The sequence below is a fragment of the Telopea speciosissima genome, chromosome 4 (assembly GCF_018873765.1).
Source record: "Telopea speciosissima isolate NSW1024214 ecotype Mountain lineage chromosome 4, Tspe_v1, whole genome shotgun sequence".
Lineage (NCBI taxonomy): Eukaryota > Viridiplantae > Streptophyta > Magnoliopsida > Proteales > Proteaceae > Telopea > Telopea speciosissima.
Genome location: NC_057919.1, coordinates 45,696,747 through 45,716,148, shown reverse-complemented (window position 1 = coordinate 45,716,148; position 19,402 = coordinate 45,696,747). Strand labels below are relative to the sequence as shown.

The following is a 19,402-nucleotide window of genomic DNA, read 5'->3' as shown; positions in this document are numbered from 1 at the left end:
GCTATGGGGGATTCCCGGGGCTTGGACAGAAAGTGGTCGGGGAAGGCGGATTCGGGTTGCCCGCACTTCAGACAGAGGGACTTGGAGCGAAGGCCCGAAATCGGGTTATGAAAAAGCCCCTAAACAAGGAAGTGAGGGGTGGAGGGGGGCTATTTATAGGCAAAATTGCGCCTGGCAGCGCTGCCGGGGGTGTACTACAACGCCGCAGGGGAGAAAAAAACAAAAAAAGGGGTTTTGGGCGCGCGCAATGCTGCGTGGCAGCGCCGCACAGAACGTGCAGTGCTGCACGGCAGCTCCACGGGGCATGTTGAGCAGCACGTGCAGCATCGTGTGGCAGTGCCATCAGTGCGCACAGCGCACACTGGGCTGCCGCGTGGGGCCGCTGCGTATCGCGGGGGATCATCGCGTAAGCGCCGCCGCCACGTGCGGGTCGACCTACGCAAGGTCTTCCGCTTGTGTGCGGGGCTCAGTGCAAGCACTATTGCCACATGCCAAATGCTGGGTGCGTTTTTCAAGGTGAAATAGGGTGGTGTTTTTGAATGGGTTTTCAAAGGGCATTGCCAGTCTTTCACGGTTGGTTGTCGTCATCGTTGGGGGTGGTGACAAAATTCAGCGTCTACAGTATCGTATCGGAGATACGTATCGATCGGTGCAAAAATGCATGACAATGATCAAAATACACATGGGAATACGCTTTTGGACACAAAAAACAATATAAACAAGCAAAATTTGTCATATATTGTTAGAATGTTGGAGTTTTTTCTTATCAGCTCAAGCTGGAGCTTCTTTTTACTTATATGTATAATCCAGCTTGAGGGGGAGTGTTGGAATATGTAATCCAGAATAGAGGATTGCTTAGTTTTTAAATTATTAGGATTAGATTGCTGCTCATATTGAGTCAGCTAGTTAGGGGTATTTTTGTCTATTTATGTCCCTTTGTAATATTTCCCTCTATTTATGGCTTACCTATCAATGATATTAAGCCATTCTATTCTCTCATTCTCTCGTTTTAACTCACTATTTTGCTAACATGGTATCAGAGCCAACTCTGATCTAGGTTAGAAAGAAGAAAAAAAAAACCTTTCTTTCCTCCATCACCTTTGCCTTCCTTTCTCTCTCGGTTTCTCCTTCTTCTGGTTTTAAGCTTTTCTTCCTTGTAAGAGGGTAGCACTAATGAGGAAAACCTAAACTAATGATTTAGTGGCTGCCCTCCCACAACCTACCTATCTCTTTTTTACAATTTTCTAATCGTAAACTGCTGGAACCATCTCTGCGATTTGGAGTTTCCCAGCTTAGGAGATCAGATTCCTATCACCATGGAAGGCTAATCTTCCATTATTAGAGCTCCCTCTGCCTTCTTTTCCAGCACCTATCTACCTTATTCCATTGTTCTCTTTCCCTTTTTTTTTTTTCGCGAGCTTTCATTAACCATTCCAGCCTTGGTACATCCAATCGATCTCACCTTTTCAGGGTTTTTCAAAACCCTGACTCTAATCGATACTAGGGTTACTATTCTCTGTTCATGCTGATTTTTTGTGGGTTGGTTTCCTCCATTACAAGGGCCACTCGACCTCAATATTGCACCTTTCCAAGTTTTTTTTTGAAGACCCTACCCCTATCGATCTCTACTTTTCAGGGTTTTCCAAAACCTTGACACAAGTCGATTATTGGGTTAGGGAGGTTTGCTGCTACTGTGGTTTTTTGGGGGTGTTTTCTACCATCAAGAGAAGCAATCTACTTCAACTATTCATGGCTTGAAGAAGTACTTTTACCTACGATAGCTGTTGCCCTATTTTTTCCTACACTTTTTGGTGTTTCTCCCTCTTGAAGATCAAGTCTCAAACACTACAAGAGATTGGTTGTTCGTATTGGAGATCCATTCAAGCAGTTGAGGGCAACATCTATTGCCAGAAATCATCACTGGATATTTGGTTGTTGCTTGCCTATTTGAGGACTTACAATTGGGTTGATTGTTTTTTCCGCTGCCTGATTCAGTTGTTCCCGTTGCTTACCTGCCCTAGTTGTTTATCTTCAAGTTTTTATGTCACTATGACAATCTAAGATTCATCACTGGATAGCTATTGAAGATAGCTATAAGCTGCCTTTTTTGGAAGCTATTCCAGTCCCGGTGTGCTGATCATGCCTGTCTTGGTTTTGAAGATCAATTATTTCAAGTTCTTGAAGGTTTATTTGGGAGCTTCATTCATCTGTCAAGCTGGACTCTATTGCAATTCTTCTTATTTTATTCAAGTTGGGCATTAGTGCCTTATATGTGCCAACTTGAGGGGGAGTGTTAGAATGTTGGAGTTTATTCTTATTAGTTCAAGCTAGAGCTTCTTTTTACTTATATGTGTAATCCAGCTTGAGGGGGAGTGTTGGAATATGTAATCTAGAATATCGTGGGGGTATTCTGGTCCTTTTGGGCTTGCTTAGTTGTTAAGTTATTAGGATTAGATTGCTGTTCTTATTGAGTCAGCTAGTTAGGGGTATTTTTGTCTATTTATGTCCCTTTGTAATATTTCCCTCTATTATAAATAGAGGGGCTTTATCTATCAATGATATTAAGCCATTCTATTCTCTCATTCTCTCTTTCTAACTCACGGTTTTACTAACATATATCATGGATATACACTAAGAATTGTGAAGTATAACCATACAAGTGCGGCACTTTGAAATTGTTATAAAGATGAGATGTCTTACATGCAGAGTCACTCTATTGCCATGAAGAATGTCGGGGTGGATCAAACTCATGTCTGTAAGGGTCTTCAAGAATAAGAGCAACTAGGATGATGTTGTGTACTGACTGAACATAAGCACAATACTGACCCTTAAGGATGCCATTTTAGGTTTTGGTTGAAAAGTGGTGGATTTGAGTTCAAATCTTTGCAAATGTATACAAAACATGCATCTAATAGTTAGTTGAACCTATTCTCCTTGAATCATAGAAAACAAAAAAAAAGAACTAAAATGTAAGATTTGAAGCAAAAGATAAAGTTTTTTGAAAAAAAACCTACCTTTCCCTTCAAGTGTTGAGTATGTCTTGTATTCCAAGGATTCGAATGTGATGTGGATCCGACCCGACCCGACATATTTTGTGATGCAACCCGAAGGGAGAAAAAGTTGAGATTTAGTTTGTGCTTGCTATAAAATGTGAAAAAAGGCATGTGTATTGATACGTATCGGTACGTATCGATACATTTAAAAACCCAAACAAATGGTAATATTAGTACGTATCGAGTGTATCAATACGTATCGACCGTATTGTTTCGTATCGACACGTATCGGTTGATACATATCGATACAATACATTTAAAAAAAAGAGACATATCGGTCAGTATCATGTCGATACCGACCGATACCAATACATATCGGCCGATATGATACAGTCCGATACTTTAAACCATGGCTGTAGAACTAAATTAAATGTAAAATAGGTTATATAAGGGGAATGATACAGTAAGGTATGACGTACACTAGCAACCTTGGGTCTGAAGCCAAACTATCATTTTTGGTGTGTTTGTTTTCCAATCTAATGGTTTGAATGTTTATAATCATGCTTTAATAGGTTTGCCCTGAAGTTTTAGAGAAAAACTCAAATGTTTGACCACCACAATGGCCATTTTCTTTTTTTTTTTTTTTTTACCGAAATTTCAGTCATTTCTCCATACATTCCAGTTTTGACCAGGGTTGAATCCCTGGTCAAAATCGAAATCTCGAAACCTTGATATTCTGCTAGCTATCCGTTGTAAACATATCATGTTTGTCCTTTTCCGTTATTTAGTTCTTCATTCTGTCTATTTTGTACACTTCATGGGGAATGTTTATTTTCTATTGGATGTTTGCTTGTACTTTTCAGGTGAACCAGGAAAACTCATACGTGAACGGTATAGGACAGCTTCTCAAGTAGTCCAGAACCAAGTTAGAAGCCTTCCTTCTTTGATTATTGATATATGTATGTCTAGATTATTTCAGAATTTTGTTTTTGAATTTATGTTTATTTTTTCTTTAATTAATTCATTGAATCCTTTTACCTTGTTCATATTCTGTTGATATCTTCCTATTATGAGTTTAGGACTTAATTACTTGTTTCAGTTGATCTAACCATATAAATATTTGTGTATGCTCAAGAAGTCATACAAACATTATCATTGATTGTAGGGAGCTTTTGTGTGATTTTACCATCAAGGGTCTTCTATTTTCTTTACTCTTTCTTGTCTTCTTGAAAGCATCCAAATAATCTAAGATGACCTCATTAGATATCTGTGGAAGTGTGGAATTCAAAAAAAAAAAAAGAAAAAAAAGATGATAAAGTAGTAAACCAAGTAGTAACCAACACCTCAATGGTGTGTACGGGCTGCTATAATTATTGGGTGGAAAATAATGAAAGAAATCATCAATTTGTATAATTCTTTAGAAAAGATTTATTTTACAGTAGCAGTCCTGTGCTTCTATTTATTAAGGTCTGCCAAAAGTGATTATCATTGAGGTAGGCAAATGAAAGGGACCTAAAATTTCATATCAAAACAAAGGCACAAGGAAAAAATACTTTTGCCATCAAGGATGGCAATATTGCAGCTGCTATGAAATTCATACAGGCTTACATAGAAAACAAAACTGTTGTTTTTGGCTTCTGACATAAAATGCTCTCTTTGTTAAAAACAAAATGATGAGAATCTAACTTGAACTAGCAGAAGCAAATATTGTTGATGTAGCATTTTCTGACACCAAGGGTTTATAGTTAACAGAGCAGGATTCTGGGTTTAGAGAACTTAGGTTAGAGTGCTAGGTGATTTCTAATTAGTCCAGGTTGAGAAAATAGGTTTACTCAATTCATTAGGATAGGTACAGTATTAGGATTATCTATGAAATTCAAAGATAGGGGCTATTTATAGGGGGTTTGGGTACTGTGTTATTTCATTACCTCTTCTCTTCTTTTCTCCTTTCTCCTTCTACCTTCGATCTCATCTCTCCTTCTTCTCTTGGTTTCTCTTCTTCACCTTAGGGCAGCACTAATGAGGTGATCTTTCGATCTAGTTGCTGCCCTCAATCTTACCTCCCTTCTTTCTAATGATTTGAATTTTTTTTTTTCTCGATAGATGCTGCTCCTTCCCCGCGGTATTGAAAACTTCCATATTCTTGAAGATTTCGCCTTCATTCCCTTATAGGCTCCTCTTCCCTTTAGTGGAACTTCACCTGCAATTCCTTCGCTGCATCTGTCCATCCTTAAAACCTTTCTGATTAGTCCCTTGAAGATCCTACCCTAATCGATCTTCTCTTTTCAGCCTCTTTTTCAGTTTTTTTTTTTTCAAAACCTCAACTCTAATCGACTTTTCTTGATTGGAGCTGCTGGACTTTTAGTTGGTGATGATTTTTTCGGAGTTGCTTATTACCATCAAGAGCCATCTTGGACCTTAATTTCGGCCTCAGATTCTGTGCTTTTTCATGAGTACCTACCAAGTGTTTGATAAATTGCCTCTTTCAGCTCTCCTCCTTAGATTGAGGTTGATTTTTTCAGAGTTGATTTCTATCATCAAAGGCCTCCTTCGTCCATAGTTTCAGCCTCAACTTCTGAGTTTTTTCTTGGAGATTCTCTTTTCCCTCTATCGAGATCGATTGTCTTCCTAATCAATCAAGGTTCCTGGTTTCTCTTGGCTGATTGCATAGGGTCTTCCTTCCTTGTTGGGCTGCTTCAATGGCAGACTCAGATGCATCTTCTGCACTCTCTGTGCAAGATGGACAGCACCGAACAGATCTTCTTCCACTTTCAGCTCCAATCAAGCTAGATGGCTCCAACAATCTTAAGTGGTCTCGGACCACCTATTTGACCATTGCTGGTCGAGGACTGACTGATCACATACTTGGGACTATTCCCATGCCTACAGCTGGGTCTTTGCAAGAGAAGTGGCTGTCCAATGATGCCATGGTCATGTCTTACTTGTTGCAATCGATAAATCCAGATCTATCAGACAATTTCATGCTTCTGGACACAGCCAATCAGATTTACTGCCAAGAAGACTTATGGGCGTGTTGGGAATGCTACCCAAGGGTATGAGATTCGCAAGAAGGCTCATTATCTCACTCAGAAGGTGTTGTCTGATTCTACATACTATGCTGCCCTCAAAAGCTTGTGGCAGCAATTGGATCATTACTCCACTTATCAGCCCTCTACACCGACTGATGTTGGTGCCTACCGTAAACACCTCAACAGTGACTATGTGTACGATTTCCTAGCTTGTCTAAATGTAGAGTATGACCCTATTCAGATGCAAGTGTTGAACCAGTCCCCCTTTCCTACACTAGAGCAGGCCTTTGCTATGATTCATACTGAGGAGACTCGTCGGGCTGCTATGCTGCATGCCCGTACTATTACTAGGTCTGCCCTACAGACTACTTCCAGCCCCACTCCTATTGCCACTACTGACAGTGGTAATGCTGCCTCTAGAGAGCCTGTCAAGTGTGAGCACTGCCATAGGCCCTATCGCACCAAGGCCCAGTGTTGGAAGTTACATGGGAAACCTGCTGATTTTGAGGTTAAACGAGGCCAGGGGAAGCCCAAACCGAAGGCAAATCTGACTGAAGCTGGTGCTCCTACTGCTACAGTCCCCTTTGCCGACACTGGTTTTACTCCAGATGAGCTACTAGCCCTCCGTAGCATGCTCCGGCCATCTTCCGCGGCACCTTCCATTACACCTATGCCTGCTACCCCCATCTGGTTCTTACTTTGCCTCAAATATTTCGGTCGGTCGTCAGTGTGGATCGGTTGTCTCCAGTCCTTGGATAATCGGCTCCGGTAGCCGCTAACCACATGACTGGTTCTTCTCCTGCATTTCATTATTATTTCCCTTGTTCTGAAAAATATACTGTTCGAGTAGCCAATGTAGAAAGGGTTCCATTCATTGCTCTCCTACCCTTACCCTAAATTCTGTTTTGCATGTTCCTTCATTTCCTACAAATCTTCTTTCCATTAGTAGTTTAACCCGAGATTTGAGCTGCGAAATAACTTTCTTTCCCTCTCATTGTGTCATACAGGATCTGGTGAAAGGCTGATTGGGGGTGGTAAGGTATGTGGTGGTCTCTATCTTCTTGACACGGGTTCGTCCACTCCACCATTAGCTTCTTCTTCGGCTTATCAGTTACATTCAGCCACCTACTCGGATCTTCATCTATGGCATTGTCGGCTTGGTCACCCTCCTCTTCGAACTTTAGCTTTCTTGTTTCCTCAGTTAGTTCAAAGTTGTAACAAGGATGAGTTTTTATGTGAAGCCTGTGTCTTGGCTAAGCAGACTCGTTCTACTTACTCTTCAGTTAATAAAAGAAGTATTTTTCCTTTTCCTTTAGTTCATACTGATGTGTGGGGCGCTGCTCGTTGTGTTTCTATTTTTGGCTATAGATGGTTTGTTTCATTCATTGATTGCTTTACTCGCACCACTTGGGTGTATATGATACAACACAAAAGTGAGGTTTTTCGATGTTTCCAGGTCTTCCATTGTATGATTCAGACCCAATTCAATGCCACATTGAAAATTCTATGGAGTGTTAATGGCAAAGAATACATGGAGGGTCAGTTCCAATCCTACCTGGCTGAGAATGGCATCCTCCATCAAACTAGCTGTGTAGACACCCCTGCCCAGAATGGAGTCGCCGAAAGAAAAAATCTGCACCTTTTAGAAGTTGCTCGGGCCATAATGTTTGCACGACAGGTTCCTCCACAATATTGGAGTGATGCTATTCTTACCGCTACCTACCTCATCAACCGTATGCCTACCTTGGTCCTTGATGGTCGTACTCCTGTTGACCTCCTTCAAAGTTCCTCCTCTTTTGTGGTTCCTCCAAAAATCTTTGGTTGTGTATGCTATGCTCGCAATCATCATCTTCATGGTAAGCTTGATCCTCAGAGCATTCACTGTATCTTTTTGGGCTACTCTCCTACCCAGAAAGAATACAAATGTTATCATCCACCTTCTTGGCGTACATTTGTTACCATGGATGTTGTCTTCCATGAATCCCTGGTATAGTACTCTCAGTCACCTCTTCAGGGGGGAGCATGGCTTAGTATTTGAAGATGTGCCTGATCTTTTACCAACCTCTATTCAGGGGGAGCCTTCTTCTACTCTTCCGGCTCCTATTCAGGATAAGACAACTTGAGCCTCTCGGTCTTGTCCTAATCAGGGGGAGCGCAGACCCATGAGTCAAGTTCTTGTTGATCAAACCTACACCAAGAAGCACAAAGAGCAGGTTGAGACTACCTCTACTATACCATCTCTTCAACCGTCAGCACTTGATCCAGATCCAGATTCCGCTGCATTTCCTGGTAAGGATCCCTCTCTTGATTTACCTATTGCTGTCCATAAAGGCATTAGATCTTGCACCCAACATGCCATCACCAATTTTGTTTCCTATGATGCGTTGTCTCCTTCCTACCATGCATTTATGTCCTCTCTTTCCCTTGTTTCTATTCCTCAGAAATGGCAGGAGGCAATGGCTGATCCAAAGTGGAAAGCAGCCATGTTGGAAGAACTGATGGCCTTATCCAAGAATGAGACATGGGAGCTGGTGGCTCTTCCTTCAGGCAAGAAAACAGTTGGCTGCAAATGGGTGTTTGTTGTCAAGCAAAAGCCTAATGGAACAGTGGATAGATATAAGGCTAGACTGGTGGCCAAGGGATTTACAGACCTATGGAATTGATTATCAAGAAACATTTGCTCCAGTGGTAAAGTTGAACACTATTCGGGTCTTATTATCATATGCTATCAATCTTGGCTGGGATTTGCAGCAATTGGAGATCCCTCTAGGTTTTTCTTGTGACAAGACTCATAGAAAGGTTTACAGACTGAAGAGGGCATTATATGGGCTGAAGCAATCTCCTCGGGCTTGGTTTGGCAGGTTCTATAAGGCAATGATCTCTATGGGGTACAAACAGAGCAATGCTAATCACACCTTGTTCATCAAGCGGAATGGAGGTAAAGTTACTCTTCTCATAGTCTATGTCAATGACATAGTGGTGACTGGCAATGATATAGATGTTGTCTCTCACTTAAAGACTTTCTTGGGATGAGAGTTTGAAATAAAGGATCTAGGACAGCTCAGGTATTTTCTTGTTGAAGTTGCTCGTTCTCCTAAAGGCATCTTTTTCTCCCAAAGGAAATATGTTCTAGCTTTACTTTCAGAGACTGGTTTGTTAAGACTTAGGATGTCATCCATGTGACACCCCTTTGGAGGCTACTACTCGTCTACAAGAGAAGGACGGTGATCCTGTTGATAAGGGGCGTTATCAAAGGTTGGTGGGAAAACTAATGTATCTCTCCCACACCAGACCAGGCATTGCATTTGCTGTTAGTTTGGTCAGTCAGTTCATGCATGATCCCTACTCCACCCATATGGTCGATGTTCTTCATATTCTCCACTATTTGAAGTCAGCTCCATGGAAAGGGATTCTCTTGTCTCCGCATGATCACCTTCGCATTGAGGCGTACACAGATGTTGACTGGGGTGGTAACCCAGACAGAAAATCCACTGCAGGTTATTGTACCTTTGTAGGAGGTAACTATAGAAACCGCTTCCTCTAAAAGGCCGACCTTATAGGAAAGGGAGGAAACAATACATATATCATACAGGAGCTCTAACACGACGGACTATCTAAAGGGGGACACGGGTGGATAAATAATTTAACACCTGCCCGCTCCCAGGGTAACTCGATACTGTGACCCTTGCTTGCTTTGATAAAGGCCGACCTTGTAGGAAAGGTAGGAAACAATATGTATATCGTACAGGAGATCTAACATGGCGGACTATCCAAAGGGGGACACAGGTGGATAAATAATTTAACAGTAACCTTGTCATATGGCAAAGTAAAAAGCAAAATGTGGTGGCTAGGTCTAGTGCTGAAGCGGAATTCCGTGCCATGGCCCACGTCATATGTGAACTATTGTGGCTTCAAAGTTTACTCCAGGAAATTGGTTGTTCGGTTCGTCGTCCAATGATGTTGTACTGTGACAACAAAGCAGCAATCAGCATTGCGCACAATCCAGTGCAACATGACCGTACCAAGCATGTGGAGATCGACAGACACTTCATCAAGGAGAATTTAGAAAGTGGGCAGAGTTGTATACCCTTTGTGAAATCCGACAATCAACTTACAGATGTATTCACTAAAGGGTTAAGTGGAAAGTTATTTCACCCTAGTCTAGTTAAGTTGGGCATGTGTGATATTTATGCACCAACTTGAGGGGGAGTGTTGAGTTATGTAACCCGATAAGGGTATTTTGGTTCTTTGTTTATTCCCTTGATATAAGCATGTTGGCTATACAGGGGCAGTATTGTAATTCTGCTCATTAGTAAAAAGATATAAATGAAAAGACTGTGAGTGAAGAAAAAACACTCAAGCCATTCTCCCATTCTCTGTTCAGCTAACAACTTAAAACAAAACCCAACGCTTGATGGTACTCGACTATCTATCCTCACTCGATGTTACCTCAATAGCAAGGGAACACACAGGACCTCAACTGTAGAACTCCATTGAAGCTTGCTCTGCAACTCCTGCTACCTCTTCTTCTTCTCCAAGTTAAGCGAAGAACTCCATCTTTGTAGCTCTCTTCTTCTTCAAGCCAAGTGAACAAAGTACTCTCTATATATATCTTCTTGTTTAACCTTGTTCAACAAGAAGCCCTCTCTGCAACCATGGAGTTCTGTCTTTGCAATTTGAAATGAAAACTTCTGTTTTTTTGTCCGCCAATTGAAGTCACTGCTCATAGCAACCAAATCCCAGGTACCTAGGTTTTATTTGGTCGCTGCTCATACAATTTGAGACAGAAAATTCTGTTTTTTGTTTCAATTTTTGACATTCACAGAGAATTTCTGTACCTAGGGTTTATTTGATTGCTGATTTCTTCTAACATCACTCCTGGGTTTTGTCTCTGGTTATTGATTTTTATTTTAATGTTGATTTTTTTTTTGATAGTTGAGCCCCAAGGAGAGTTGAACTCATGAAAAGTAAAATATAAAAAGACTCAAACCCAACACCAGTTGGTTACAATAGAGCAACCTTAACCATTGCACCGAAGCATAGTTCAAGAACTCGTTTCGTTTCGGTATTTCGGGCTGATCGAAATATCCGAAATATTCGAAATTTCAGATATTTCGGTAGAAATATTGTATTTTTTCTGGTATGTTTCGATAGGTCATTTCGGTGGGTTTTAGGCCAAGTTAAGGCCTGAAACTTCATGGAAACCCTATTTTAGGCTATATAAACACATTTAAATGTTCAAATTGCAAAAATAATCACCCAAAATGGTGTTTTGGATGTGCACCATTGATTGGCAACGTACGGTCGAACCATATTGTATAACTTAGTTAATTACACATTTACACATACACATTGTACATTAAATAAGTAAATTGACTTGGAACTAAGTTGGAAACATAATGACTCATAAGTTAAGTCATAAATCATAATATTAAGTACATAAAACATCAAGTCAATAACAAGTTAACAAATAACAACTTAAGAGTTAAGATTTAAGAAGATGATATCAAACATTCCAAATCACAATATCCCCAATTGTCCCCTACAAGGCTACAAGTCAAGTAGTCAACTAGTCATCATTCATCTCAAATGGTTACAAATTTGCTAATAATAACTACTTTGCTGTCCAGGATCAACCCCACTCATGGTCCGCTGGAGCCGACGTGTATTGCTCTCCGACTATAGGACAAATGCATGCCACATCATAGTCTGGGAGAAGAAACGAGTGTAGTCATCCACAGTGGCCATGTAAACTGTATCATCAACATGCTGAAGGTAACCTATCCTAGGATATAGGTCACCAAACTGTGAAGAAGTACTACCCACTGATCCACTATGATATGAGTCATAAGACGGCTCTGAGAGCATGTACGGGTTGTACGGCTGCGGCTGATGGGTTGGGTAGCCAGGGTAGGAAAAGAAATTCGAAAACCAAGCAAAAGTGTAAAACCAGAGCTGTTTCTCAGTCTCAGTCGAACCGAGACTGACGAAACATGTTCATTTATATAAAGTAATTTCTCGAGAAATTCGAAATCTCACGATATTTTGAAAAAATCTCGAGATATCTCAAAATTTTGAGAATTTCGATCGAATTTTTGTATTTTTTTGATTCGAGGTGGCATTTCGTTTCGAGGAGGTCGAAATATCCGAAATTTCCGAAATCTCGATCGAGATTTCGCGAGATTTTGAACTATGCACCGAAGTACAGTAGGTATTGTTGGGTTCCTCAAATGCAGTCCAAAACAGCCGTTTAATTTGGTACATTACACAAAAGTTAGTGGGACAGGTATAGATTCTTGGGGTTTTCTCTTTGCTTTGTTCCATACTGAAACTTGACTGCGTGAGTTGGAGACCCTTGCGTCATGTTTGATCTTCTGAGATGATTAGTTTGGATTGTTCACTTGGGGTCATTTCTTCTAGATGGGTTTGAGCGCTTAGGTTGCTTGTGGATGGCTCCTGCTGAACCTCAATTTGAATTTTTTGCTTGAATATTGGGGGTACTGGTGATGCACCTCATCTATATTGGGTACACTTGGATGGGTTTGAGCTCTTAGAGGTCCCTGTGGATGGCTCCAGCTTGTTAAATTTCAATTTTTTGCTTGAACTAATGGGGAGAGGGGTAAAACAAGAATGGGAGAAAGGATGGTAAGCATGGTGGTGGTGTTAGAGTTTATGTTATGGGGGTATTTTTGTAACTGGTTATTGTATTGTGTCTTAAGTTGTATTTTGTCTCTTTTTTCTTCTTTTTCCTTTTACCTCCCTAGGGAGGTGTATGTAATTCCAGCAGTTGATTAATGAAGAATATAGGGGAGAGAAATCGATTCTCTCTCCCATATGGTTGTGTTCATTTCTCTTCTTCTTCTCTTCTCAGCCTTTACCCTCTTACGTCTTATCTTGAATCAATCCTAGCTCATTTCTAACTTGGTATCAGAGCCAGGTTGGTTTGAGAGTCGACCAAGCTTGCATCTCCTTTTTTACCTCTCTTTGGAACCCTAGAAAAGTGAAGGGTTCCAATAGAGGCTATACCATGTAAGATAATACTCTTAGAGGATCTATTGGAGTTCTACCATCAACTACAAGACATTATGGAGGAAGATTTGGAGCTGTGAAGCTCGTTTGAAGAACAAGAAGCCCTAGACAGTGTTATCGCCAGCTCCTCTTTCATGTGTGTGTATCTCTCTCATCAAGCCCTAGACATTATGGAGGAAGATTTGGAGCTGTGAAGCTCGATTGAAGAACAAAAAGCCCTAGACAGTGTTACCGCCAGCTCCTCTTTCATGTGTGTCTCTCTCTCTCATCAAGCCACCATATGAAAAGTGGATAGGCTTTCTAGAATCGACCTGAGGTTGGGTTTCTCACCCACCAAGTCTCAGTTGCTGGAATAATGTGCTATGGGAGCACAACTCATTTCCTCACATACTCACAGGTACCCACCAGATTCAGTGTTTCTCCTCTGTTTTGTCTAAAATGCCTTGTGGTTTGTTAAATGGTTGTTGTTGATTGGAGAGTTGGATTTTGTGAGGGTTATTTGTTGCTATGGAATGAGGCTACATTGTCAAAGGTGTCCTTGATTTGTTTTTTAAGAAACTGTTGTTCATCTGTGTGCTAGTGGTGTATTAGTTTGCTGGTTTGTTTCTTTGGGTAGCGTGCTTTTCAGTTATGAAATGGTTGTGGAATGGCTCATATGGATCCTTGAGTTGTCTTAAGATGTTGCTACCCTTCGAAAGGTTTATTTGAGTGGAGCTCTTCACATCTAGAATTTTTTGTTTTTGAAGAGGGCCAGCTTGGTGTTGGTGAGGAATGTTGTTTGAGCTTCTCTAATGGTTGTGTGATGAAGCTATTTCTTTTTCGAAGTGGGACTGCTTGGTGTTAATGAGGAAAGTGGTTTGAGCTTCTCCAGTTGTGGTATTGAATTTCTTTGAGCTGTTCGCCTTGTTTGGCTGTTGGACTGTGTTCATTTTGGGTAGAGAATATACTCCCCATTTGACTTTGGGTATTATTCCCTTTTTGTAAGTCTGTTCTTTGGAGAAGTTAATCGACAGAGGTTGTTTGGAGAAGTCTTCCCTGATAAGAATTGTCTCTGTTTGGGTAGAGTGTGTACTCCCCATTGGATTTGAGTATCATTTCTTTTTTTTGTGTATTCCTACATTATGTCAGCTCTTGGAGGAAGAGGCTAGGGTCCACCCCAAGGAAATGATAGAGATAGGTTCCGCTGTGACCATTGTGGGAAGTCTGGACACACGAGAGAAAGATGTTGGATACTTTATGGCTGTCCCCCTGGTATGCACGGCAGCATGAGAGGGGGAGCCAAAGCATGCTTTGTGATGACTAAGGTTGCACCTATGGGATCTCCATATGGACTACAGATAGACACCACATCCCTTACTTAGGATGATATTGCAGCATTTTGCAGGGTTTTGTCATAGCTGGATAGCCCTACTACTTCTACACCTACAACGCCAGATTCTTCAGACTTCACTTTACAGGCCTCTACATCTGGCCCTTCCACTACCTCTATGTGGGTCATTGACTCTGGAGCTACTAACTATATGACCGACATATCTCAGTGTTATGACTCCTACTCTATCTATTCTGGTAAGGAAAAGGTTAGAGTTGTTGATGGTTTCCCTTTCCTCTATTTTTGGTAGAGGTAGTGTTCATGTTACTTCTTTTATCTCCCTTGACTTTGTTTTTCATGTTCCTCAGTTTCATACTAACCTCTTATTTGTGAACCACCTAACCAAATCCTTGAATTGTTCTGTTACTTTTTTTTCCATCTCATTGTGTTTTTCAGGATTTGATGACAAAGAAGGTAATTGGCTGAGGATGTGAGGAAAAGGGACTCTACCTTCTTGATCAAGGAACATCCCCTCTACCTACTGCTCAGTCCTACGCATGTGGGCGTGATGACAATAGTATTGTTGACTCTATGATGTTATGGCATCAACGTTTGGGCCACCCTTCTTTCGGTGTTATGAGGACAAAATTGCCCCACTTGTTTTCTTACATTCTGTCTTCCCATGTGTTTCAGTGTGAACCCTGTTTGTTTGCCAAACATTGTCATTCTTCTTATCCTTATCATGGTAATAGATCCAATGCTCTTTTCCATATTGTGCACTCTGATGTTTGAAGGCCTTCTCCCACTACTTCTTTGTTTGGATATCGTTATTTTGTTTCTTTTGTTGATGACTATTCCCGGTCAACTTGGATCTTTTTGATGAAACAAAAGAGTGATGTTTATGATGTCTTTAAAAATTTTTATCTGCTCATTCATACCCAGTTTCGTACTCGAATTCAAATTGTGTGTTTTGATAAAGGGGGGGGGGAGTATATGTATGTGGGGCTCCAACAATTGTTTATTGATCATGGCATTATCCATCAAGTTGCTTGTGTTGACACCTCTCAATAGAATGGGGTGGTTGAACAGAAAAATCACCATTTGTTGGACTTCACTAGGAGTCTTCTATTTGGCATGCATGTTCCCAACTCCCAAGACCTTTTGGTCTGAAGCCCTTCTTACCGCTGCCTTTTTAATCAATCGCAAGCCCTCTAAACTTCTTGGCTCCAGCTCTCCTTTAGGCTTGTTGTCTCCTCAGACTTCTACTTTCTCTTCCTCCCAAGGTGTTTGGGTGTGTTTGCTACGTTTATGTCAATAAATGTGCTTAGACTAAGTTTGACCCCAAGGCACTCAAATGTATTTTCCTTGGATATTCCTCCTCTACCAAGGGGTATAAGTGCTATCATCCCTCTTCCCGAAGGCAACTTCTCTCCAAAGATGTTACCTTCTTTGAATCTATACCTTTCTTCACCTCCTCCCAACATCCTCTTCAGGGGGAGAATAGTGGAAATGAAGAGGCTGTTTCTATCCCTTTCCTCCCACCTTTGCCTACTTCCCCATTTTTGTTTGATATTGGGAAACCTAAAGAAGGGGTTGTTGTTGAAAGTGGTCCTGGTCATGAGAAAGGTAATGAGAAAGATTACCATATTTAGTACAAAAAAGGTGAATACTTGAAGAGTAAAGGAAAGAAGACCTGCTAAGAGACCTCTTTGGATCCACATCCTGAGATACATCCTCCTCAGTCAGGTAACATTCCTTCTCTTCCTTCTGATTTAAACCTTCCTATTGCTGCTAGAAAAGGAAAGAGAGCTTGCACTAATCCTGTAGCCCAGTTTGTTTCCTATGATGCTCTCTCTCCTACAGGTGTTGCCTTCACTGCCACTCTCTCTTCTATTTCCATTCCCAAAAATGTCATTGAGGCCATGTCTGACCCAAAGTGGAAGCAAGCCATGTCTGAGGAAATGATGGCCCTTGAAAAGAACTATGCTTGGAAATTGCTGGATCTTCTCAGGGGGAGGGTTCCAATTGGATGCAGATGGGTCTATACAGTCAAGTACCGATTAGATGGTACAGTTGAGAGATACAAAGCCCGGTTGGTGGCTCAAGGCTACAGTTAGGTGTATGGGATCGATTATCAGGAGACATTTTCTCCTATGGCGAAGCACAATTTAGTAAGAGTTATTTTATCTTTGGTTGCTAATAAAGATTGGCCATTGTATCTGTTGGATGTGGAGAACGCTTTCCTCCATGGTGATCTTAAAGAGGAAGTGTACATGCAGACTCCACCTGGCTTCAAGTGTCCCTCAGCTGAAGGGAAAGTGTACTTGCTCAAGAAGGCACTACATGGTCTCAAGCAGTCCCCGAAGGCTTGGTTTGAGAGGTTTAGACAAGCCATTTTGAAAAATGGTTATTCCCAGAGCCAAGCTAACCACATTTTATTTATCCGGCGAGGTAATGGTACCATCACAACCCTTATTGTCTGTATTGATGATATTGTAGTGATTGGAGATGATAGGGCTGCGATAGCTAGGCTGAAGACCTACTTGGCTCAATAGTTTGAGATTAAAGATTTGGGTCTCTTAAAGTACTTCTTGGGGATTGAAGTATCAAGGTCTAAGAAGCGAATAATTATATGTCAAAGGAAGTTTGCCCTAGACTTGTTGAAAGAGACAGAGATGTTGGGTTGCAAACCAACAAACTCTCCTATTGATAAGAATCATAAGCTAGGAGAAGACTGTGGACCTTCCCTTGTTGATGGCGGGAAATACCAGAGGCTTGTAGGGAAGTTGATTTAACTCTCTTTGACTCGCCCAGATATCACCTATGCAGTTGGGGTGATGAGTCCGTTTATGCTTGCCCCCAAGAGTGGGCACTTGGATGCTGTTTACCAGATCCTCAAATACTTGAAGTCCTCTCTAGGAAAAAGTCTCCTATATGCCAAGTACAACCATTTGAGAATTGAAGGCTACACTGATGCTGATTGGGACGGTTCAGTTTTTGACAGGCGATCTACATCTGACTATTGTACTTTTGTGGGTGGTAATATGGTCACATGGAGGAGTAAAAAGAAACTAGTTGTGGCTCGGTCAAGTGCAGAGGCAGAATTTAGAGCTATGACTCATGGAGTATGTGAACTCCTATAGTTGAGACGGCTGGTCCAAGAGTTGGGATTTGATACTGAGGCACCTATGAGACTCTATTGTGATAACAAGGCTGCCATTAGCATAGCACACAACCTTGTGCAACGTGACAGAACAAAGCACATTGAAGTTGACAAACACTTCATCAAAGAAAAGATTGACTTTGGGTACATTTGTACTCCCTTTGTGAAGACCGGTGATCAATTGGCAGACATCTTCACCAAAGGACTCATTCCTCACTAGTTCAGTACTCTTCTATGCAAGCCGGGAATGTACGACATTTATTCTCCAGCTTGAGGGGGTGTGTGTTAGAGTTTATGTTTTGGGGGTATTTCTGTAACTGGTTATTGTATTGTGCCTTAAGTTGTTTTTTGTCTCGTTTTTCTTCTTTTTCCTTTTACCTCCCAAGGGAAGTGTATGTAATTCCAGCAGTTGATTAATAAAGAATATAGGGGAGAGAAATCAATTCTCTCTCCCATATGGTTGTGTTCATTTCTCTTCTCCTTCTCCTCAGCCTTTACCCTCTTACTTTTTATCTTGAATCAATCCTAGCTCATTTCTAACTGGTGGCTCTCTAGAAAGCTTGATGCAACCCAATCTTGTTTGACATTCATAGAACTTGCCATGTCCTATGATCTTGGGATTAAATCCAGCCAATACCTTGGGAGGGTGTTTCTTGTAACCCAGTAGTACCAGGGGGGGAAAAGGTTTTCTTTCATTAGGAAAATTACAACTATTGTCATGTGACAGCAATAATAAAGCTACTGGCCTATGTTCACTCGGCGGAACAGAATTCCAATTTCAAACAGCCTTTCTTCATGGCTATAAAAATTTTCTGCAGAGGTGAAAGATCGACGACATCATTACAGCTTTCAGCATGGTCATGCAACATTTGAAGTTCCATTCTCCATTAAGTTTCATACCATAGAAGCTTCACTGTAGGAATATCAGCTGTAGAAACAATCAACATTATACAAATAATCGATCCAAGAATTCAGGCACCACTGTTCTCAGTTCAGAAATACTGAAAATGTGTAGGATGGCATTTTTTGTGATTGGTATGAGAAATAATTCTGTTAATAGAATAATTCATTACCAAAGAGAAGAAGAAAAAACAACAGCCCCAGAAAAAGGGGGAGAGAAAAGAATAAAAAACACAAAAGACCAAAGCCTCAAACAGAGGAGGCAGAGGTTCGAAGATAGATAGAAGAGATACCCCAAGAAGCAACAATAATCCTGTTCCTTGCGGTGTCTTTACAAATAGAGGGGGCAGCCAAAGAGAGCTTGACTTTAATTTCAAAAGAAATGGACTCACGGATCTGGACCAAAGTCCTGGAGTTGGAAGTCCATTTCCTGATATTACGCTCCATCCAAATATGATTGATAATCGCACAAAAAGCCAACTTGCCAACCAAGTTGCATAGAGTAAAACCGGCTAAAGTCATATCAATCCAGATCCATTCTCTGTTAAAAGAGAGAATTCTCCTACTTCTAGGCCAGCATTTTGCTAGGATGCTTTTCCAGATAGAAGCAGAGAGAGGGCAAACAAAAAAGAGATGGTCAGTATCTTCCACTGCATTCCAACCCAGACCACACAAAAGGGAAACAGCGATCTGGAGGTGACGGAGAAAGGACTGCGTTGGAAAGCAGTTAGAGAGAGCTCTCCAGGCGGTGAAGCAGTGCCTAGCGATGTGATGCTTGAACCAAAGAATGTTCCTCCAAGGAGCCAAGGGGCCTCTAGAACGGATAAATTCCCAAGCGGCTTGGATGTAAAGGAACGAAATGAGCTTGGAGACCAGATAACGCAATCTTCACTCCCAAAGGGTCTTCTAGCGATAGAAGGCAAGACACTCCAAATATTGGTGAGCGTAGGAATGAGAGAGGTTGGAGGAGACCAACCAG

At 41.2% G+C, this 19,402-nt stretch overlaps 1 protein-coding gene across 1 annotated transcript in view; it reads left to right on the top strand.

The window, feature by feature from the left end:
* The window catches only part of LOC122660157 (ribulose bisphosphate carboxylase/oxygenase activase, chloroplastic-like), a 76,812-nt gene that overhangs the window by 25,259 nt on the left and 32,151 nt on the right, over positions 1-19,402 (top strand). Inside the window, exon 6 of the mRNA XM_043855343.1 lies at positions 3,857-3,918. Within this exon, the coding sequence (XP_043711278.1) occupies positions 3,857-3,918 (62 nt within the window). The remainder of the gene's footprint in view (positions 1-3,856; positions 3,919-19,402) is intronic.